The sequence below is a fragment of the Geotrypetes seraphini genome, chromosome 2 (genome assembly GCF_902459505.1).
Source record: "Geotrypetes seraphini chromosome 2, aGeoSer1.1, whole genome shotgun sequence".
NCBI lineage: Eukaryota > Metazoa > Chordata > Amphibia > Gymnophiona > Dermophiidae > Geotrypetes > Geotrypetes seraphini.
In genome coordinates this window covers 69,161,688-69,183,427 of record NC_047085.1, presented here as the reverse complement: position 1 = coordinate 69,183,427, position 21,740 = coordinate 69,161,688, and the positions used below count along the sequence as shown (strand labels likewise).

Genomic DNA, 21,740 nt, shown 5'->3' with positions numbered 1-21,740 from the left:
TACCTGCTGTCCTTGGAGAATACCTGTATCTTCACTGTATGATTAAATATGGAGTGATACAAAGGCATGTATTCCTAGTATGGAGATGATTGTATTGAATATGTTCATCTCCTGAGTGAATATTCTGTACTAAAGAATTTCAGATAGTATATTTTAGCTAAATTATAGAATGATAATGTGCTATCCTGAATGAATTAAAAGTATTCATAGTGGTTTTTTTTTCAACAGTTCTGCTTTTTAACTCTAAATTTGATCTGTTTCATCCTAAGATACTTATCTCCATGGCCTTTTATATCATTTCTGTTTTTTGCTTTCCTTCAGGTATTTGGTTTCCAGGCAGGGCTGACTTGTATAGATAGCAAAGGATCATGCTGTTTATCTGTCCCAGTTATACCCTCTTTCAGTACTGCTGTTTACTGTAAATTACTCAGACTTCCCATGCGCTGGTGAGTATTTAGTAATTACGTATGACAAAATGACACATATTTATTGCTTTTTTCCTGGTTTTTTTTTTTTTTTTTGCTTATTCTTCCAGTTGTATGAAAAAGCAATCTGTGCTCTCTTTTGTGGTCTTTGAAGCTACTCTTTTTAATATCTACCATATAGTACTACCTGTTGTCTGCAGAGACACCATTTGGTGAGGACATCAGCCTCCTAGTTCTATATTTTTATGAAATCAGATCTTGTAAATCAGGCCTTCAACAGCTACAAAAGACTGCAGGAAATGTTTCTGCTTTTTATGCTAATGGAAACCTTATGGACCACGTTTCATTTTTTCATAAGAACAATTAATAGAGATAAGAAAACCTACCAGTTGACATAAAGAACAAAACACTTAGCAGCTGTTCCTTTGTTTTAATCCAGGTCCTTAAAACATAGAAGATTGCAACAAAATGTATATTAATATATCAAGTCCGATGGAAGTGACCCAGCTTTGCACATCTTTAGAAGATTGATTTTAAATTAACAACAGTAGTTAGAGAACAAAACAGTTGGACATACTATGTTGGATACTAACATACTTCTGACAGCCTTTGATTTTTTGGTTGGGTGTTTGTATTCAGCTGTGTGTAACAATGATCATTGTAGCAAGATGAAGAAAGTAGTCTTGTGATTTAACGTTCTTTTGCAGTTAGTGATGAAACATACTGTTGAGTGATCTTTCTTCAAAAATTCTTACACACTTCAAAATAAATGAAAATAAAGTATAAAATAAAAATATACCTTTATGTAAACCTTTCAGTTGGTAATATTTGAATGATTTTGATGAAACCATAGCTATAGCTTGACTTAAAGCAGGGGTATCAAACTCGGTCCTTGAGGGCCGCAATCTAGTTGGGTTTTCAGGATTTCCCCAATGAATATTGTCACACCCATGCTCCTGAAATGCGCAGAGAGCCCACAGGAACGTGACAAAGTTCTCTGGTCCAGTGTGTCCCTTACCACCAAGGGACCCTTCAGGACTTTACCTGGCTTATTATCAGTCTAGTGCGCATGCAAGGTAATGAGTCTTAGTCAGAAATGGCAAAACAACTAGCTTTATTTCAGCCACTGGCCAAATAAACCAAAATACAAGCTTCAGCCTGGCAGTTGCAGGAAAAACATACATTCCATGAAATCATAAGAAACAAAACATCAAAATCAAAGTGTTCAAGTCTGTCAGCGATTGTTCAAGTGTAATCCCCTGCTTCTGGGCTTTAATAGAAACATAGAAACATAGAAAATGACGGCAGAAAAGGGCCATAGCCCATCAAGTCTGCCCACTCCAACGACCCACCCACCCCCCCGACTTCACTCCCCTAGAGATCCCACGTGAGAATCCCATTTTCTTTTAAAATCTGACATGCTGTTGGCCTCAATCACCTGCAGAGGTAGTTCGTTCCAATGATTGACCCCCCTTTCGGTGAAGAAGTACTTCCTGGAATCACCATGAAACTTCCCTCCCATGATTTTCAGCGGATGCCCTCTGGTGGTTGAGGGTCCTCTAAGACAGAAGATATCATCTTCCACCTCGATACGGCCCGTGATATACTTAAACGTCTCAATCATGTCTCCCCTCTCTCTTCGTTCCTCAAGTGAGTACAGTTGCAATTAATTTAGCCTTTCTTTATACGTGAGATCCCTGAGCCCCAAGACCATCCTGATGGCCATTCGCAGAACCGACTCAATTCGCAGCACATCTTTCCGGTAGTGTGGTCTCCAGAATTGAACACAATACTCCAAATGAGGTCTTACTATGGACCTGTACAGCGACATTATGACTTCGGGTCTCCTGCTGACAAAACCCCTATGGATACAACCCATCATTTGCCTTGCCTTGGAGGAAGCCTTCTCCACTTGATTGGCAGCTTTCAAGTCATCACGAATGATCACCTCTAAATCACGTTCAGCCGTGGTCCTAGCCAAGGTTTCACCATTTAGTGTGTAAGTTCTGCACGGATTTCTCTTGCCCAGGTGCATTACCTTACACTTTTTAGCATTGAAGCTTAGCTGCCAAGTCGATGACCACTGTTCCAGTAGTAGTAGGTCCTGCGTCATACTGTCAAGCAAAATGATTTTACCTACTTTGTTGCACAGTTTGGCGTCATCGACAAACAATGATACTTTTCCTCTAAGCCCTTGGGTCATATCTCCTATGAATAAGTTGAATAGAATCGGGCCCAAGACCGAGCCCTGTGGCACTCCACTGGTCACGTCTGACATTTTGGAGGGGGTACCGTTTACCACTACCTTTTGAAGTCTACCACTTAGCCAATCCCCAACCCATGCAGTTAGCGTGTCCCCTAATCCCAGCGATTTCAGCTTGTTCAATAACCTGCGGTGTGGGACGCTATCAAAAGCTTTGCTGAAGTTCAAATATATTACATCCAGGGACTCCCCGACTTCCAGTTGTCTAGTTACCCAGTCAAAGAAGCTAATTAGATTAGATTGGCAGGACCTCTTCACCAGAGCAGATAGGTTTTAGGCTTGCAATATTTTATCCCACAGTCCATACAAAACAAAATCACTGTGCTGGTCAAATGCAAATATCATGCATACGTTTCCCTCTGAAATGTTGCTGCAGTAACCATACACAGCTGAGAAGGAGAAATGTGATTTTCTAGCTTGGTAAGTAGCTGAGAAAAAATGCATACAATTGTTGGCAGCCAACCTTAAGGCTTTAAGAAAAAATGCAAAGTTTATGCTAAAGAGAGAACCTAAATCCTTGCACAAAAAGGTACAGCTTATCTGGGAACTCAAAACTGTAGGCAAACAAAACTCCAATGTTTCACTGCACCTCCATTGCTATGGGGTAAGCCTCAATTCCTACCCTGCTTTCTTGAGTGTCCATGGCTTCTTCTTCCTGCTGCTTCCAAAACTCAGAGGAAGAACACATCTCCTCTGCATCGGACATTTGCCAGTCTGTGTCACCAGTCACTGCAGGTAGGGTAGAGAGGAACTTATCCTCCCCTGCTGTTTGTCTCTCTCTTGGCTGCTCCTCTCCAGTGTGCCTCCTTCCCCTTCCTGTTCTGAGGAGCCACGTTATATCCTGTGGGGAGCCACTCCCCCTCTGAGTAAGTGGGGAAAGGGTTTTCCACATACCAGCCTGTTCCCTATTATTACAGGTAGGCTTCTTTCTAGTCCTAATTCTGCTAAGCACAGGTTGCTCAAACGGTATCAAACTTCTGAAAGTGGCAGGGACAGGTTTAAACTGGGCACAGCTTTCCAGCCTAACCTTTTCCTGCTCTGCCTCTTCTGACTCCATATCATTATCTGAGCAGAAGTCAGCTAGATCTGTAAATTGGGCTGTCACCTGATAGCTCTCTTGCATCTAGGCTCAATGTGTTTTCTCCTGATCTTTGGGGCAAAACCCGGGACGGATTCAGGTTTGTTATGGACAAAACCCGAAACGGACTTGGGTTTGTCACAATATGCATGAGATCTATTTGCAAGCACTGCTTTCATTGTATGCTAATAGATCTCATGCATATTCATTGGAGAAATCCTGAAAACCCAACTGGATTGCGGCCCTCAAGGACGAGTTTGATACTCCTGATCTAAAGCATGAAGTCCTGGGGAAGGGTAGATGAGGTCCCTCTCCACAAAAGTGGAAGAAGTAGGGAATTACAGGCCAGTAAGTCTGACTTCTGTGGTAAGCGAATTAATGGAAATTCTTTTAAAACAGAATGGTCAAGTTTCTGGAATCCCGGATTACAGAACTGGAGGTAACATGGATTCACTAGAGGTAGGTTTTGTCAGACAAATCTGATCAATTTCTTTGACTGGGTGACCAGAGAATCGGATAGAGGAGTGGGCTAGATGTGGTGTATTTAGATTTTAGCAAAGCCTTTGACAGTGTTCCACACAGACTGAGTGCCTTCGGGATAGGTCCCAAAGTAATAGGCTGGGTCAAGAACTGGTTGAGTGGAAGACGACAGAGGGTAGTGATCAATGGAGATCGCTCGGAGGAACGGAATGTTACCAGTGGTGTGCCTCAAGGTTCTGTTCTTGGGCCTGTTCTTTTTGTCTGAAATTTGGCAGCTAAAATGTAATGCTAAGAAATGCAAGGTTATGTATTTAGGCTGCAAAACCCGAGGGAACGGTACAGTTTAGGGGGTTTAGGGGAGTTTAGAACTTATGTGCATGACAAATGAGCAGGATTTGGGTGTGATTCTATGTGATGATGTTAAGGTGGCCAAACAAGTTGAAAAGATGACTATGAAAGCTAGGATGCTAGGGTGTACAGGGAGTGGTATGGCCAGTTTGAGAAAGGAGGTACTGATGCCCCTGTATAAGACTCATGAGACCTCATTTAGAATATTGTGTTCAATTCTAGAGACCGCACCTTCAAAAAGATATAAAAAGGATGGAGGCAGCCAGAGGAAGGCTACTAAAATGGTGCCTGGTCTTCATCACAACCACACAATTGGGGCCAAGAAACTCAAAACTTCTCAAATTGAGTGATTAAAAAGAATATCCTGAAGTATAATAGAATAATCACTCATAACAATTCTCACAATGTACGATGTCAATCTTGCTTACAACTTTTGGTAGCTTTTGTGCTCAGAGTCATGAAGACAATAACAGGGGCGAACCCCAACACTACTGTCTCACCACCCAATCATCGCATTATAAAGCACCATTTGTAGGTAGTATAGATGTTCTGCTTCAGGGAACCAACAATATTGCGGAAAGATTTAAATTATGAGCAGTGTAGATTCTGAAAGTTAGAAATTAAACAAATTAATGCTTTATTCATACAGAATTAGAGTTAAAACCTTCTACTTATTCTTTAGAAACACATCAAGACTGTTTAAGATGGCACTCACCACAGGTTGAACACTCCTTGCTAACTGATCGAACAAAAATGTTAAGACTTTCTCCTTTCATGTCAACAGCTGCAAGAACGCTGTGGGGGAATTTTAAAAGTTAAGTATGTCAAGCAGATACGAAACGTGTCACGTCGGAACCTGGTACCCACAAGCTACAAGATAAGTTTTCTGTTTGTATCCTAAGTTTAAACGCATAAAGAGAAAAAATAGTTTAGCCTCAGTGGCTCCTGAAGTCAACAGTCTAAACATCTATTGTAAGCAAGATTGACATCATACATTGTGAGAATTGTTATGAGTGATTATTCTATTATACTTATGGTCTTCATCACAGAGCATATGGGGACAAACTTAAAGATCTCAATCTGTATATTTTTGGAGGAAAGACTCTGAAATGAGAGGGCATAGGATGAAGTTAAGAGGTGTTAGCCTCAAGAGTAATCTAAGGAAATATTTTTTTACAGAAAGGGTGGTAAATGCGTGGAACAGTCTCCTGGGGAAGAGGTGGTGGAGATAGAGACTGTGTCTGAATTCAAGAAAGCCTGGGATAGGCATATGGGATCTCTTAGAAAGAGAAAGAAATAATGGTTACTGCAGATGGTCAGACTGGATGGACCATTTGGCCTTTATCTCCCATCATGTTTCTATGTTTCTATCTAGTGCAATTCCTCTATCCAATTCTCTGGTGAACCAGTCAAAGAAATAGATAAGATTTGTCTAACAAGGCCTACCTCTAGTGAATCCATGTTGCCTCGGTCTTGTAATCTATTAGATCCCAGAAACGTAACTATTCTCTGTATTAAAAGCATTTTCATTAATTTGCGTACCACAAAAGTCAGACTTATGAGCCTGTATTTCCCTTTGGCAGCTAAGATTTAATGCTCAAGGTTTAATGTTTCTATATTTCTACCTCTTTCTTTCTTCCACTTTTCTGGAGAGGGTCCATATCCATCCTTCTCCAATTCAACTCCCAACTCTATTGTAGATAAGCATTGTAAAGATCAACCAGCAGAGTTGCCAGAACTTCCCTAAGTTCTTTCAGTACCCTTAGATGTATGCCATCCAGCCCCATTGCATTGTCCACCTTTAGTTAGCTCTTCACGGACAGAGTTGTTTAAAAATCGTTCAGGGTCTCTGACATCTCAGTCCCTATTTATGTTTGTCTTTTGAAGTTCTGTTCCTGATGCTTCAGCTGTGAACACAGAACAGAAATATTTATTAAACAATTCAGTCTCTTATCTTTAGTAGCTTCTGCATATTCCTTCAAGTTTATTAGGATTTTATATACCGCCTATCAAGGTTATCTAAGCGGTTTTTACAATCAGGTACTCAAGCATTTTTCCCTCTCTGTCCCAGTGGGCTCACAATCTATCTAACGTACCTGGGGCTATGGAGGATTAAGTGACTTGCCCAGGGTCACAAGGAGCAGCGTGGGGTTTGAACCCTCAACCCCAGGGTGCTGAGGCTGTAGATCCAACCACTGCGCCACACACTCCTCCTTCACCTTTGAGTCTCACAATGCCTCTTTTGCACTTCCTCCTATCACTAACGTATCTAAAATTATATCTTGTCCCCCTGTTTTACTGCTGGCTATTTTTTCTTCCATTTACATCTTTGCTTTCCTGACTGCTTGACCAGCTACTATTAACGTTTCCAGATATTTTGCCTGTTCTTCCTCTTTCTGCAATCTTTTGGTTTATGAAACTAACTTCTTTTTCCTTAGCTTCTCAGCTACTACTTTTGAGAACCAAAGTGGTCTACTTTTCCTTACTTTCCTTGCAAAATAGTTTGCTGCCCTTACAAATAGCTCCGTTCAATTTTGCCTACTGCTTTCCTACTTCAGTTAAGAACTGTCGTTACAAGAAATTTTTGAATAGGACATTTGCCTTTCAACTAGGCAAACTGAAAGCTTGGTTAAGCCTACTTATTTGTCAAACAGATTCTTATAATGCTTTTAGAAAATTTTTAAAAACACACTTGTTTGGTAAGTTTGTTAAATAACTATGTAATTTTCTTCTTATCACTCATTTTTTTTTAACTTGATGTATCTTTCACTGATTGTACAGTTTTTCTTTGCTGTGGTTGGGCGGTATACAAGAATAAATTTATTATTATTATTACTTCCAGATGTTCCCATCCAGACAATTCCTTGACATAATTCCTCATCTGAACAAAATTAGTTCTTTTAAAGTCAAGAACCTTCGCTTTCAAAAGAGCCCTCCCTACACCTGTCTTAATATTAAACCACACCAATATATGTGGAGTAGTGGTCAAACAATACAATACAATAATCAAATGAAATTCCCACTAAATTGATAGGTGGTATATCATGAAATATCAATCAACTAAGGGGGTAGTAAAAGCTTCAGAGGTGGAGCCAGCATCAGGTGTTAGTATGGAATGACATTTGCTCAAATTCAATCATTGGCATTCAACCTCTCCTATTTTAAAGAATGATAAAATCATACAGGTGAAAAGTTTCTTTCTTCTTTACTTGGTTTAAGTGTGAATTATACAAAAAACTCAATATCAAAATTAATAACAAAACTGGAATACTACAGAGACATCAAACAGGCAACAAAATTGTATCAAACAATACTTATCTCAGTTGTTGAATAATTTTCAGTGCTTCTAAGCTTCTGTAATGAAGTAGTTCTTTTGTCCAAGATATATATATATATTTTTTTTCATATTTTTTTTATTTAGAAATGTGTATACAAGATAAGATACAACACTCTGAAAACAAATACAACCTTAACAAAACTCAGGATAAGAGTCTGTTGCATGGTTTCTTGAGATTGAATGAACCCAACAAAAAACAGATCAATATCCACCCCCACGCCCCATTCCCCCCCCCCCACCCCAAACACTCTTGTCCAGGATATTTAATTCCTTCTTATTGCTCATATTTTAGTAGCCGCCACTACACAACCCAAAGTGGTCAGTATTTCAAGTTGATCAAAAAGTGCACCGCTGCATCAGGGCAAGTAATGAAGCAACTTTGTTCAAAACCATCACATTGTTAACTTTTCCCAATGTGATGGTTCTGAACAATTTAGAGCTGTTTAGGATTGCAATTCATCTTTATCTGGTCCTGCTGGTGGCTCTGGACAGGCCTTGCAGACCCTGTTATGCAAATCTCTGGTGACTTCAGGTGGAGGAGCCTCTTCCGTTGCCAAGGGGTTCAAGTTTTCTCTGGCTGGGCCAGTAAAATTGGAAAACCCGAATCCTTTCTGCTAATGGTCTAACCTGAGAGGAAGCATTTAGGGAAGCATTTAGAGAAGCATGGTTTCTCTGCCACAGTGGACTCTGTGCTGTTCTGATCTAGGAAGTCTTCTGTGCTCTGGTTTATTTCATGGTCTAGTGTGTTTTTGAATCATGGTGCAGGGAATGGTCTCCTTCTCCTTGGAGGGCTCGAGTTCCTGCAGTAAGGTCTGGATCAAGGATTGGCTCTGAGCTCCCTGAGGGTCCAGGTGGCTGCAATTTCTAGTTTATGAGGGAAAGTATAGGGCATTTCTTTGGTTCAGTTTCAGAAGGGGGCAACACATCTGCGACCCCCCCCTACTTCATTCTACCTTTCCTTCATGGGATCTCAGTTTGAATCTCCGAGTGCTATTCAGGGCTCCGTTTGAGCCCCTGTGGGTTATCTTCTGTTAAGGAAGTTACTCTGAAGGTGGTGTTTATGGTGGCAGTCATCTAAGTTTGGAGGATTTCTGAGTTACAGGCCTCTCCTGTACCAGGGCCCTTACCTTTCCTTCTCGGAGGATTCAGTGCCCTTACATACTGTTTCCTCCTTTCTGCCCAAAGTGATGTTTCCATTCCATAAATCAGAAGCTCTGCCTGCCTTCCATGGGGCAGAAGATTCAGCTTCTTCGGACTGGAGACTCCACAAACTGGATGTCTGGAGGTCATTAGTGGCATGCAGGACATAGTACAGGAGTTAACTGTGTTGGGTCTGCTGGGAAACAGTGATCATGCTGTGGTATGTAAGGGTTATTACACGCTATGGAAACTACGTACCATTAAACCCTTTTTTGATTTTTCTGCTTTTAAACTTCTGGTACAATCTTTATTACTGAGTCTTTTGGATTATTGTAATATTGTATATTTAACAATACCCAAGAAAGTCATGGTTAGACTCATATTGATTCAGAATACAGCGGTTAGAATATTCTACGGTCTTAAAAAATATGATCATGTGGACTTCATTCTATTGTGAGTTGCATTGGCTGCCAATGGAGGCTCGTGTTTTGTTTAAGTTGAGTTGCTTTTGCTATAAGGTTATATATGGTACCGCTCCATTTTATATGGTTAATAGATTCTCTCTAGAATCATATAAAAATAGTAGAAAATCTCATGCCCTGTTTACAGGGCTGTAAAAGCAAGAAATTTCTTGGCCATACTTTAGCATTCCAAGCAGCTTCACATGACAGAGAATTTCGATTGTTATTGCTTGGAGCCTGTTCTTATAAACATTTCAGAACTCAACTAAAAACTTATCTCTTTTCAAAATACTTAGTTAAATAATTTCTTTCTGTCATTCTTAAATTATCTTTAGTTATCTATACTCTTCAAAAAATTCCTGAAACAGTTCTAACATCACATATACCTTCCTTCCTCACACCACACAGATACTACCTGATCTACTCTTTACCTTCTCTAGAAACGACTGATAATCTACCATTGTAACCCACCGTTTATAACTCTTTTGTAATCCGCCTTGAACTGCATGGTAATGGCGGAATAGAAATCTCTAATGTAATGTAATCTTCTCACTTCCTCTTCTTACTTGTTATTACTGCTAGGTTATAAATTTGTCTATGCTGCTAGATAAATAATATCTTTCTGTCATTCTTAACTTGTCTTTAGTTTATAATCTTTTGTAAATCGCGTAGAACTTTTGGTTACGCAGTTAAGAAGCACGATGTTATGTGATCAAGTTTGAGCTGATAACTGGAGTGACGTCGTTAAAGAAATCTACTATAGCAGCATTTAATTTTCGCAAGGGCGACTATGATAAAATAGGAAAATAGTAAAAAGAAGCTAAAAAGGTCTGTGGCAAAGGTCAGAAGTGTAAGCCTGGCATGGATATTGTTTAAAAATACCATCATGAAAGCCCAGACCAGATGTATTCTACGTATTAAAAAAGGTAGAAAGAAGAGAAAATGAGAGCTGGCGTGGTTAAAAAGTGAAGTGAAAGAGGCTATTACAGTCAAGAAAACATCCTTTAAAGAATATAGAAAGTGATGAAAATAAGGAGAGACATAGGCAATGGCAAGTTGGATGCAAAGCATTGATAAAGAAAGCTAAACAAGAATATGAAGAACAACTTGCCAAAGAGGCAAAAACTCATAGTAATAATTTTTCTAGGTACATCAAAAGTAGAAAACCTGTGAGGGAATCTGTGGGACTGTTGGAGGATGATCAAGGAGTAAAAGGTGTGCTCAGGGAGAATAAGGCCATGGCGGAGAAATTGAATGAATTCTTTGCTTCAGTCTTTATGGAAGAAGATGGAAGAAATCTTCATGAACCGGAAATGGTTTTCAAGGGTGATGAGAAGGAGGAATTGAAAGAAATCTCAGTGAACCTGGAAGACCTACTAAGCCAAATTGACAAGTTAGAGTGATAAACCTGGCTCTTCTCTAGCATATAATAATCTCTTCTCCTGATTACATCCCCTCTTTTTATGCTTTGTAAAATCTTTCTCTTCTCTCTTCCCATATTTTTTAAACTCTGTAAACCGTGTCGAGCTCCACTTCAGTGGAGAAGATGCGGTATATAAACCTAAGGCTTAGTTTAGTTTAGTTAAATCACCTGGACCAGATTATATACATCTCAGAAATCAAACAAGAAATTGCTGATCTGTTAGTGATATCTAACCTGTCCCTAAAAATATTGCATAATTAAAATAAAATAAATAAAAACAGATATCTAACAAATTGTCACACATAAGAATAGCAAAAATCTAGAATTGAAATATTTTTCTTAAATAACATGTCTTTCAGATATTTTCTAAAAGATGTAAGAGTGTGGAGATTTAAAACAGTAGCATGGATTGCCAAATCAACTATTTACCAACGTTCAAGTTTTAATTTATGTTTTAATTATAGGTACTTTGATGTCTGTAAGATTAGGAAAGTGGTATCCATTGTTTTCTGAACTAGATAATTAATTTAAAAAACATCATTTGTGGTTGATATGGGCTCCTTTTACAAAGGTGCGTTAGGGCCTTAACACACGGAATAGCGCAAGCTAAAATGCGCACGCTAGCTGCTATCACCTCCTTTTAAGCAGAAAGTAATTTTTCGGCTAGCGTGCGCTAATCTTCTGCGTACGCTAAAAACGCTAGCGCACCTTAGTAAAAGGAGCCCTATGTGTTAAGTTTTATATTCTTTAACATCTTTAAAAACTTTTAAAATAAAATCAGAATTTAGATGAATGTGATGGAAGTGATGATTGAGTGTGTAACCATACATGATGCATAAAGAATAACTTGACAGAAGTAGAAACATAGAAACATGATGGCAGATAAAGGCCAAATGGTCCATCTAGTCTGCCCATCCACAGTAACCATTATCTCTTTCTCTGAAAGATCTCATATGCCTATCCCAGGCTCTTCTGAATTCAGATAGTTTCTGTCTCCACCACCTCTTCTTGGAGACTGTTCCATGCATCTACCACCCTTTCTGTAAAATAAAAAAGTATTTCCTTAGATTACTCCGGAGCCTGTCACCTCTTAACTTCATCCTATGCCCTTTCATTGCAGAGTTTTCTTTCAAATGAAAGAGACTCGACTCGTGCATTTACATTACATAGATATTTAAACGTCTCTATCATATCTCCCCTTTCCCGCCTTTCCTCCAAATTATACAGATTGAGATCTTTAAGTCTGTTCCCATACGCCTTATGATGAAGACCACATACCATTTTAGTAGCCTTCCTCTGAACCGACTCCATCATTTTTATATCTTTTTGAACACAATATTGTACACAATATTCTAAATGAGGTCTCACCAAAGTCTTATACAGAGGCATCAATACCTCCTTTTTTCTACTGGCCATACCTCTCCCTATGCAACATAGCATCCTTCTAGCTTTCGCCGTCACCTTTTCAACCTGTTTGGCCACCTTAAGATCATCACATACAATCACACACAAGTCCCGCTCTTCTGTTGTGCACATAAATTCTTCACCCCCTAAACTGTACTGTTCCCTCGGGTTTTTGCAGCACGAATGCATGACCTTGCATTTCTTAGCATTACATTTAACGGTAATTTTGCTTTCATTGATGACAATTTCTTCTAAAAAGATAAAGTAAAATGGTATAGAGATAATTGGTATGCTAGCATTAAGCAGTCTGTTACATTTATATGAATTTTTGCATGAGCTATTCAAATTCCTTATAAATCAGGATCCAAGGTGGTGGACACCTAGGACTCCTTTTACAAAGCCACGCTAGTGGTTTTATCGCACGCACCAGATTAGCGTGTGCTAGCCGGAATTCTACCACCTGCTCAAAAGGAAGCGGTTTAGCACGCACTATTCCGCGCGTTAAGGCCCTAGTGCGGCTTTGTAAAAGGAGCGCCTAGTGCAGCACTCCACTACATTTCTGCATTACTTTGAAAAAGTTATTTTTGAGTGCCCTGATGTGTAAAAAGCAGAAAGAAGCACAGCAACATTTTTTTTTTTTTTTTAAATATCATGTTTATTAAGACAAGAAACGCATGGACAGCCACTTACATCAATGATACAGCGTAAAGGCAATACAGAAGTATAAGAAAACATAGCAATGTACCTGGGGAATTGAGCCACAGATCATCAGTTCAATACGCCCACCCAAACAAACATAATATAAGCGGGTCATAAGCGTAAACAGGAACATAAGAATGCACAGGTGATGTAGTATGAAAATGATGGTCAACACCCCGGCTAATATCAATCAGCTAGCTATAAGGGATAACAGTGAACCGTCCAGCATCCCTCGCTCAAAATTTCTAATTAGAGAAACTGCAACATCAACAAGGATCCCCAAACGATCCACCACAATCGCACATCATACATACCCCAGTCAAATCACACACACCTCCAAACATACCTCAAACAGCCCAACGGACACACACTTATACGTCTTTATTGTATTCTTGTTGACTTGAGTCACCTGAGCAAGAAAGGAATGGTACTCAATTATGCAAGACTGAAATATACAATTATTCAAATTTTGTGACCTGCTTCACCCTACCCGAGAGAGGAATACATGATGTAAACATGAAAATACAGAGTTATGATATACAGAGTCATGATATACAGAGTCAGGATATACAGAGTCATGGGAGTCGTGCACGAACACATACAATGCAGGAGCCCTCTCTACTGAGTGGCTAAGCAATCCGAGCTAGAGATTCCCTCCAAAGGGAGCAATAGTGTTTCCAATGGGGCTGGGGATGGGACGCATAAGTGTCCAATTCAAACCGTGCTTGGAGTTGCATCCTCGCTGTCCAAATGCAATAGGTCGGAACCTCTTCAGAAGCCTAAAACTTTAAGATGAGTTGTTTGCCCACAAGGAGCGCGTGGAGGATGTATTTGTGGGCTGAAAACTCCAGTCCTTGTTGGTTGAAATCCGTGATATCTCCCAGTAACAGGGCAGGTGGATTCCAGGGTACGGCATGCTGCAAGACAGCCGCCAAGTGGAGCTGTACCTGACTCCAAAAGTGCAGTTTGGGGCAAGTGTAAAATGAATGAACATAGTCACCCTTGTGGGATGTACATTTAGTGCATGTGTCAGTACCCCACAAGCCCATGTGATAGCCTCTAGCTCTAGTGATGTAGGACCTATGTAATATTTTGTATTGTGTTTCCTGCAGGCCCGCGGCCTTCACATGTAAGTATAGGGTTTGAAATAGGGGCTTAAGGTCGTCTATAGACACCTGCATGCCAAGCTCTGTGGACCACTCACCCCCCAAGATACGTAGGCATCCCTCTCCGAAATGATCTCTCCCCGCCTTATACCATGTAGAAATCTTGTTAGAGGCAGTAGGGGTGGCAAGAAAAACCAAGTCCAAAGGGCCACTTCTCCAGTTATCCCCATGCGCACGTGCCCAGGAGTGAAAATAGTGGTGAATTTGCAAATAAGTGTACATGTGTGCAGGGGGTAGGTGCCATGCCATCCGCATTTGTGCAAAGGAAGGGAATTCCCCCCCACCTAAGGCCAAGACATCCCCCACAGTCGTGGTATGGGCAGTTCGATCCCCCAGTCCCGCCAGGCACCCCACTCCGGATGCAAAGTTAGGATTCCAGAGGAGAGAGAGAAATGGGGATACAGTAGGCGATCTATTCTGAAGAGTTCGCCACCAGCACCACGCCCGCCTGAATGGAAGGAGGAAAGGTAAGATAGTGGAGCGGGGCTGCGCACCCCCTCTCCCCGTTCCATGAAGGAAGGAGGAAAAGGACCAGGGCAAGCAGCATTCCTCTAGTAAGGATTCAGGTGAATAGCGGCGCGATGAAACCAGTTGCTCATGAATCCAGCGAAGTAGTGCGGCTACGTTATATATACGGAGGGATGGCAAGCCCAGGCCCCCACGATCTCGACTCTGGGTCAGTTTAGTGGAGTTAATACGTGCTCTCCTCCCCCTCCACACAAAGGAGCAAATAATTGACTGATAGGCGCGCTCATCTGCACGGGTAACCCAAACGGGTATAGTTTGTAGTGGGTAGAGTAATTTCGGGAACATCACCATTTTAACCAAGGCCACACGCCCCAAAAGCGAAAGAGGCAGTGATTGCCATTTAAGACATAAAGTTTTGATCCATCCGATAGTAGCAGATATGTTAGCCTCGTACAACTTGAGCGGATCTCTATAAAGCATAATACCTAAGTACTTCAGCTTTCCCGGGGCAATACCTACACCAAGACTCCTACACCAGGCTCCATCTGTGAGCCCCCTAACAAGAGAGCCTCCGTTTTCTCAAAATTAATTTTTAAACCAGAAAAGACTCCATACGCACGAATGAGGGACATCAGGGCGGGCATTGTCCGGTCAGCATTGTTAACATATAAGAGCATGTCATCCGCGAACATACTGATGCGAAATTCATTGGAGCCCACCCTCAGACCCTCCAACTCTACATCTTGGCGAATACGAGCCGCCAGAGGTTCAAGCGAGAGAAGGAAGAGGAGGGGCGATAGCGGGCAACCCTGACGAGTGCCCCGTCCCAGAGGAAATGGGTGAGAGCGTCCTCCATTCACCAGGAGTTGGGACTTGGGGCGATGGTACAGAGCTGACAACCAGGCGATGAAGTCCCCCTTGATCCTGAATCTGCCAAGCGTCCAAAAGAGATGGGGCCAAGAGACCATATCGAACGCTTTTTCTACATCCAAGCTAGTGATAAGCGCCTTGTCGGAGGTGGCGCGAGGGTGTTGTAACACTGCAAGGGCCCGTAAGAGATTCATGGATGCGTGCCTGCCAGGCACAAAACCAACTTGGTCTTCATGGATGAGCGCGGGTAAGAATTTATTGAGACGCGACGCTAAGATGCTAGCCAAAAGTTTTACATCCTGGTTAAGAAGGGAGATGGGGCGGTAAGACCCCAAAGCATCAAGTGGGCGCCCGGGCTTAGGGAGAATAATAACGTGTGCCCTGTTATGTGAGTCTCCGGGAGGAGTAACACCTCGGAGTCCCATAAAGTATTGTTGTAGAGAAGCTAGTGCCGGGGGGTCCAATAACTTATAGAATTCGGGGCCGAAGCCATCTGGGCCCGGAGTTTTGGCCAGCTTGAGCTTTTTAATAGCAGTCTGCAGTTCTTCTCCTAGAATAGGACCATTAAGGGCATGGCATTGATTGTCCGTCAAAGTAGGTAGACAGAGGCCCTGAAAGAAACAATCACTAGCAGTTTTGTCATAAGGTTGCGCGGTGTATAGGTCTGTGTAGAATTGCACGAATTGTTCTGTGACGGCCGAGTGAGTAACATGCGTAACGCCTCGTTTATCTTTAATAGAAGTAATGATATGGCGGGTTTTGTGTGGGCGCACCAAGTTAGCTAGTAATCTCCCCATTTTATGCACAGCAACATTTTATCCAATTACTGACCCTATGGACAGCTTTGTTTGGTGTCCAATGTGGTAGCACTGCAAACTCCAGATGACTTGCTAGGGGGTGACATCAGCAGAAGGATGCTCAGTGTCCCCAATGGAGCTGGAAATTTCTTTCTCCCCAGAGTTCTGGATGATCCCACCAATAATACAAGGCAATTGGCCTCTGTAGCCAATGTATATTGGCTCTGTTGAGGTGCCTCATGTGGAAACCTTGTCCACTGTAGAGGTCTTGAAGGATGACATATCACTGGTAGGAGATTTGCATGGTTAGAGTGTTGCTGTGGGAGGCGGAGGAGTGAATGAGACCATGGAAAACAAAGAGCCTTTATTATGTATAGCAAAACCCTTTCTTCAAGGAATTGTCTCTTCATTGGTGAGACCTGTTTTTTTCTCTGGAGATTTTATGGGAAGGTATCCTACATTTGGAAGTCTTTGCTAGGTAACTTGGCTCCTTTGTTTCTGAAAATAGAGATAATGGTCTGTTAATTAGGCACTATACAGGCTGATACTGGAGTTTAAAAAAATGTGGTTCAGATGTTGATGAGAAAGTATCAGTAGTGCAACAAAAAGAAGCATACATAGGAAGCTTGAAGCTTTGAATAATATTAATAGGTGAAAGAACTTAAGATTTAGTAATTTCCCACATTTGCCAGCAGTGTCATCTATTGGTATGTACAACCCGTGACCCGTTCTGAGCTCCTAGGGAGGACGGGCTAACTAACTAACTAATTAACTAACTAACATAAATAAAAAAAAATTTGTAACAACTGTATTAAAAGCATCTTTGCATTTGGAATCTGTTCCACCTATGACCAGGGTGCTTATATACTTTATACATAGCATTACCAATGTATGCAAGTTCACAAATCTGCTAAGAAACATTTCCATAGTGTAGTTTTTAAGAACAGCAAGCCATTCTCTGAACATCAACACTTTACAGTGAATGGAATTGCTGGCACTTGAATTTATATTAAATTCCAAAATGCATGGCTGGACCGTGCAAGATATTTCCCAAAATTTGTTTTAAGTATAAAATGTAATAGTTCACATGTAACCAAAATATGCCAGCAACCTCCTACAAGAACCTAATGATTGCACTTTGAACAAACCTGATAATGTTTAGAAATCAGAGGTGTCCACTCATCAGTACTTAATCGTGTGCTGATTCTGCAGCTCTTCTTAAGAAAAAAAATGGCCACAAAATTAGTAACAAAGAAATAAGTCTCATGCTTTATAGTTTGATTATGTATACAGTACTCCCCCGAAATTCACGGGGATTCTGTTCCAGGAGAAGAGGCAGGAGAGGGCAGTTGGAGCGCTGGCGGGTGAAGAAAATCACTCTCGGTCTCCTCCGACTGCCTCTTCCTGTAGTAAAGTCGGGCTACACCAATCAGGAGCTGCTTTGACACATAGCACCTGATTGGTATAGCCCAACTTTACTACAGGAAGAGGCGGTCAGAACAGACCACGAATGAGCGAATCTTCGAACCACGAATTCACGGGAGAACACTGTATTCTGATTTAGGTCTATACAATTTTTCATGGAATTTGAACAAGAATTTTGATGAAGGCAAATTAATTTTTTCAGCTAATAAAGTTTTGATTTCCATATGTGCAAAGAGGTATGGTATCTGAAATCTTTGAACGTGAACATCGATGTATTAGATATTTATTTTTGGCCTATAGTCTTAATGATGTAAATTTTATGGCCTAATGTACTAAGCTTGTTTTTCTCATACTGTGACTTTGGAGATGGCTTATTCAAAAGCAAAGGTTCCAGAAGTCAACAAAAATAATTTTGTCAAGATAGGGGAATACGTCAAGGAGCTAATTAACTGGAAGGAAACATCAAGAAAAAGTAGACAAACTGTGGATAAAACTACTACTACTTAACATTTCTATAGCACTGCTACACGTATGCAGCGATGTACATTTAACATGTAAGAGAGAATCCCTGCTCAACAGAGCTTACGATCTAATCAAAACAGACAAACAGGACACATAAGGGATTAGGGAATTGAAAGGAACTATTTTTAAGATAAAAAAAACTTGTTAGGAAAGTAAATAAAGTAATATAAAGAAGTCACTTTGATTCTCAAAAGCTGAAGAGGTAAGAGGAAAAAGATGGTCCTTATAAACTGCAAGAGATCACAGAAAGAGGAAGATAGGCAAAAATATGGAAAAGCTTTGAGAGGCTGGTAAAGTAGCCAGAAAAGCAAAGCTATAATGGAAGAAAAACTAGCTAATATGGTAAAATAGGAGAATAAGACATTTTAGTTATGCTAATGATAGGAGAAAGTGCAAAAGTGGCATTGTGAGGCTCAAGAGTGAAAGGAAGAAATTAAAGGACAACAGAGAATTCTTTAACAAATATTTCTGGGTTTTTTTTTGGGGGGGGAGGGCAGTTACAATTTTAAGGAATTTTTAAGTTTGTTATTTAAGACCTTCATGGACCAAATAAAGGCTATAAGAACAAGATTTGCCGCTGCTGGGTCAGACCAGTGGTCCATCGTGCCCAGCAGTCCGCTCACGCGACAGCCCTTAGGTCAAAGACCAGTGCCCTATTTGAATCTAGCGTTACCTGCATATGTTCTGTTCCAGTAGGAACTTATCCAACCTTGTCTTTAATCCCTAAAGGGTGCTTTCCCCTATAACAGCCTCTGGAAGAGTGTTCCAGATTTCTACCACTCTCTGGGTGAAGAAGAACTTCCTTACGTTTGTATGGAATCTTTTCCCTTCTAATTTTAGCGAGTGCCCTCTCGTTCCCTTCACATTGGAGAGGGTGAACAATCTCTCTTTCTCTACTAAGTCAATTCCCTTAAGTATCTTGAATGTTTCGATCATGTCCCCTCTGAGTCTTCTCTTTTCAAGGGAGAAGAGGCCCAGTTTCTCTAGTCTCTCGTTATACAGCAACTCCTCCAGTCCCTTAACCGTTTTTGTTGCTCTTCTCTGGACCCTTTCGAGTAGTACTATGTCCTTTTTCATGTACGGCGACCAGTGTTGGACACAGTATTCCAACTGGGGGCATACCATGGCCCGGTATAATGGCATGATAACCTTTTCAGATCTGTTTGTGATCCCCTTCTTAATCATTCCTAGCATTCAGTTTGCCCATTTCGCCACTGCTGCGCATTGCGCGGATGGTTTCATTGACTTTTCTACAAGTACTCCCAAGTCTCTTTCCTGGGGGCTCTCTCCGAGTATAGCACTGGATATCCTGTATTCGTGCATATGATTTTTGTTACCGACAAGCATCACCTTGCACTTATCCATGTTGAACCTCATTTGCCATTTCACGGCCCATTCCTCGAGCATATTTGTCTCTTTGTAGGTCTTCGCAATCCTTCCGTGTCCTCACTACTCTGAATAACTTTGTATCGTCCGCAAATTTAATCACCTCACTCGTCGTGCCAATTTCTAGGTCATTTATAAATATGTTGAAGAGCACAGGCCTGAGCACCGAACCCTGCGGCACTCCACTCGTGATGCTTTTCCAGTCTGAGTATTGTCCATTCACCCCACTCTCTGTTTCCTATCCACCAACCAGTTTTTAATCCACGTGAGTATATCACCCTTGATTCCATGGCTCGCAATTTTCTTGAAGTAGATATTCATGCAGAACCTTGTCGAATGCCTTTTGAAAATCAAGATATATGATGAAGACTGGGTCATCCTTGTCTTATCTGCCCATTTTCTCTTTCGAAGAAGTGCAGTAAGTTTGTCAAGCAAGATTTTTCTTTGCTGAAGCCGTGCTGGCTGGTCATCAGTTTGTGTCCATTAAGGTGATCAATGATGCGGTCCTTTATCAGCGCCTCTACAATCTTTCCTGGTACTGAAGTCAGATTCATTGGTCTGTAGTTTCCCAGATCTCTCTTTGAACTTTTCTTGAAGATCGTCATAACATTCATAATGAATATGCATGAAAGAAATTGACATATAATGGAGGCAGTGTAAGCAAATCAAGTTTATGTATATTCATTGTGGATATCCTGAAATCCTGACTGGCAAGGGGGTACTCCAAGATCAACTTGAGAAACACTGTAAACAGTTATGATGATTGATAATTAAGACTGATTAATTTTCACTTCATGCCACTCCACAGCAAGACTTACTTGTTCCTTATTTCCTAAATTTATTTTGGGGTTTGTCCAAGTTTAATTTTAATGACTTGCCTGCTCCACTTGTTATATTAGGATTTATTTTCCCCTAAAGAATAATATTTGAATTGTTAGTTTTTAACCTGTTATACTAAATGCATGCATTGAGCTCCTAGCTTCAGTATTTTTGTTGAGAATTATAAATAAAATTAACTTGATAGAAAGATTTTTTGTTTGATTAAAATGAAAAAATGCATAAGGCAAGTATTAGATATGAATGTTTGGATAAACTGGTTTTATTTGAATTAAAAAAATGAAATGAAAGATGCTATATGCTAAAACTTTAAGAGCAAGAACTGTAGTAAAATTTGTATTCATTCCACCCAGCTGGAGAAAGGGATTTGTAATTTTACTTAGATTTATATACCATTTTCATGATCTAATAGATCAGGGGTGTCAAAGTCCCTCCTCGAGGGCCGTAATCCAGTCGGGTTTTCAGGATTTCCCCAATGAATATGCATTGAAAGCAGTGCATGCACATAGATCTCATGCATATTCATTGGGGAAATCCTGAAAACCCGACTGGATTCCGGCCCTCGAGGACCGACTTTGACACCTGTGCAATAGATAATTCAAAATGGTTTATAAAAATATAAAACAATAACAAAGCAGAATAAGGAGATACAAGTTACAGAACAGAAATTGAACAATGTAATCAACTGGCCTCAATTTTCTTGCTAATATCTGTAGGCTTACGTTTTAGAGTTCTACCGAATAGCATATTTTATTATTCAGCTGAATATGAATACCAAATACAAATAATGGGCATCAAGTTTTAATATAACAAATAATGAAACCAAAGATCAAGTGTTTATTTCAGTAGGATTTAGCACAGAAAAGCTCAGGAGTATTCATATACAAATTTAAATTGCTATTTGTACAAATATGAATAACATATTTGGGGCCAAATCAAATCAAAAATGAATTACATTACATTTCCATTTGTATTCCACCAAAGCCCTTATGAGTTCATGGCAGATCGCAATGAATTCAACTACTGGAAACAGACCCCGTTAAACATAGTATACTACCAAATATCATAAAATACATTAAACACAAATCATAATCAATTTCAAGATAAAAATTTCATAAATGAAAATGTTTTTAAAAAGTTTCATAAAAACTGTATAATGAACTTCTAATCTAATTAAAAAATAGTACCGAAGCGGCAGTAAAAGTCTTACA

At 40.4% G+C, this 21,740-nt stretch overlaps 1 protein-coding gene across 10 annotated transcripts in view; it reads left to right on the top strand.

Annotated features, from left to right (window-relative positions):
• Positions 1 to 21,740, top strand: part of VPS13B (vacuolar protein sorting 13 homolog B) — a 1,237,203-nt gene that overhangs the window by 213,827 nt on the left and 1,001,636 nt on the right. For 9 of the 10 annotated variants that reach the window (XM_033933145.1, XM_033933154.1, XM_033933146.1 and 6 more), the window contains one exon: positions 322 to 446. In XM_033933145.1, coding sequence (XP_033789036.1) covers positions 322 to 446 — 125 coding nt within the window. Of the gene's footprint in view, positions 1 to 321; positions 447 to 864; positions 1,236 to 21,740 lie in introns of those variants that run through there. The other variant, XM_033933153.1, reaches the window with a different exon arrangement.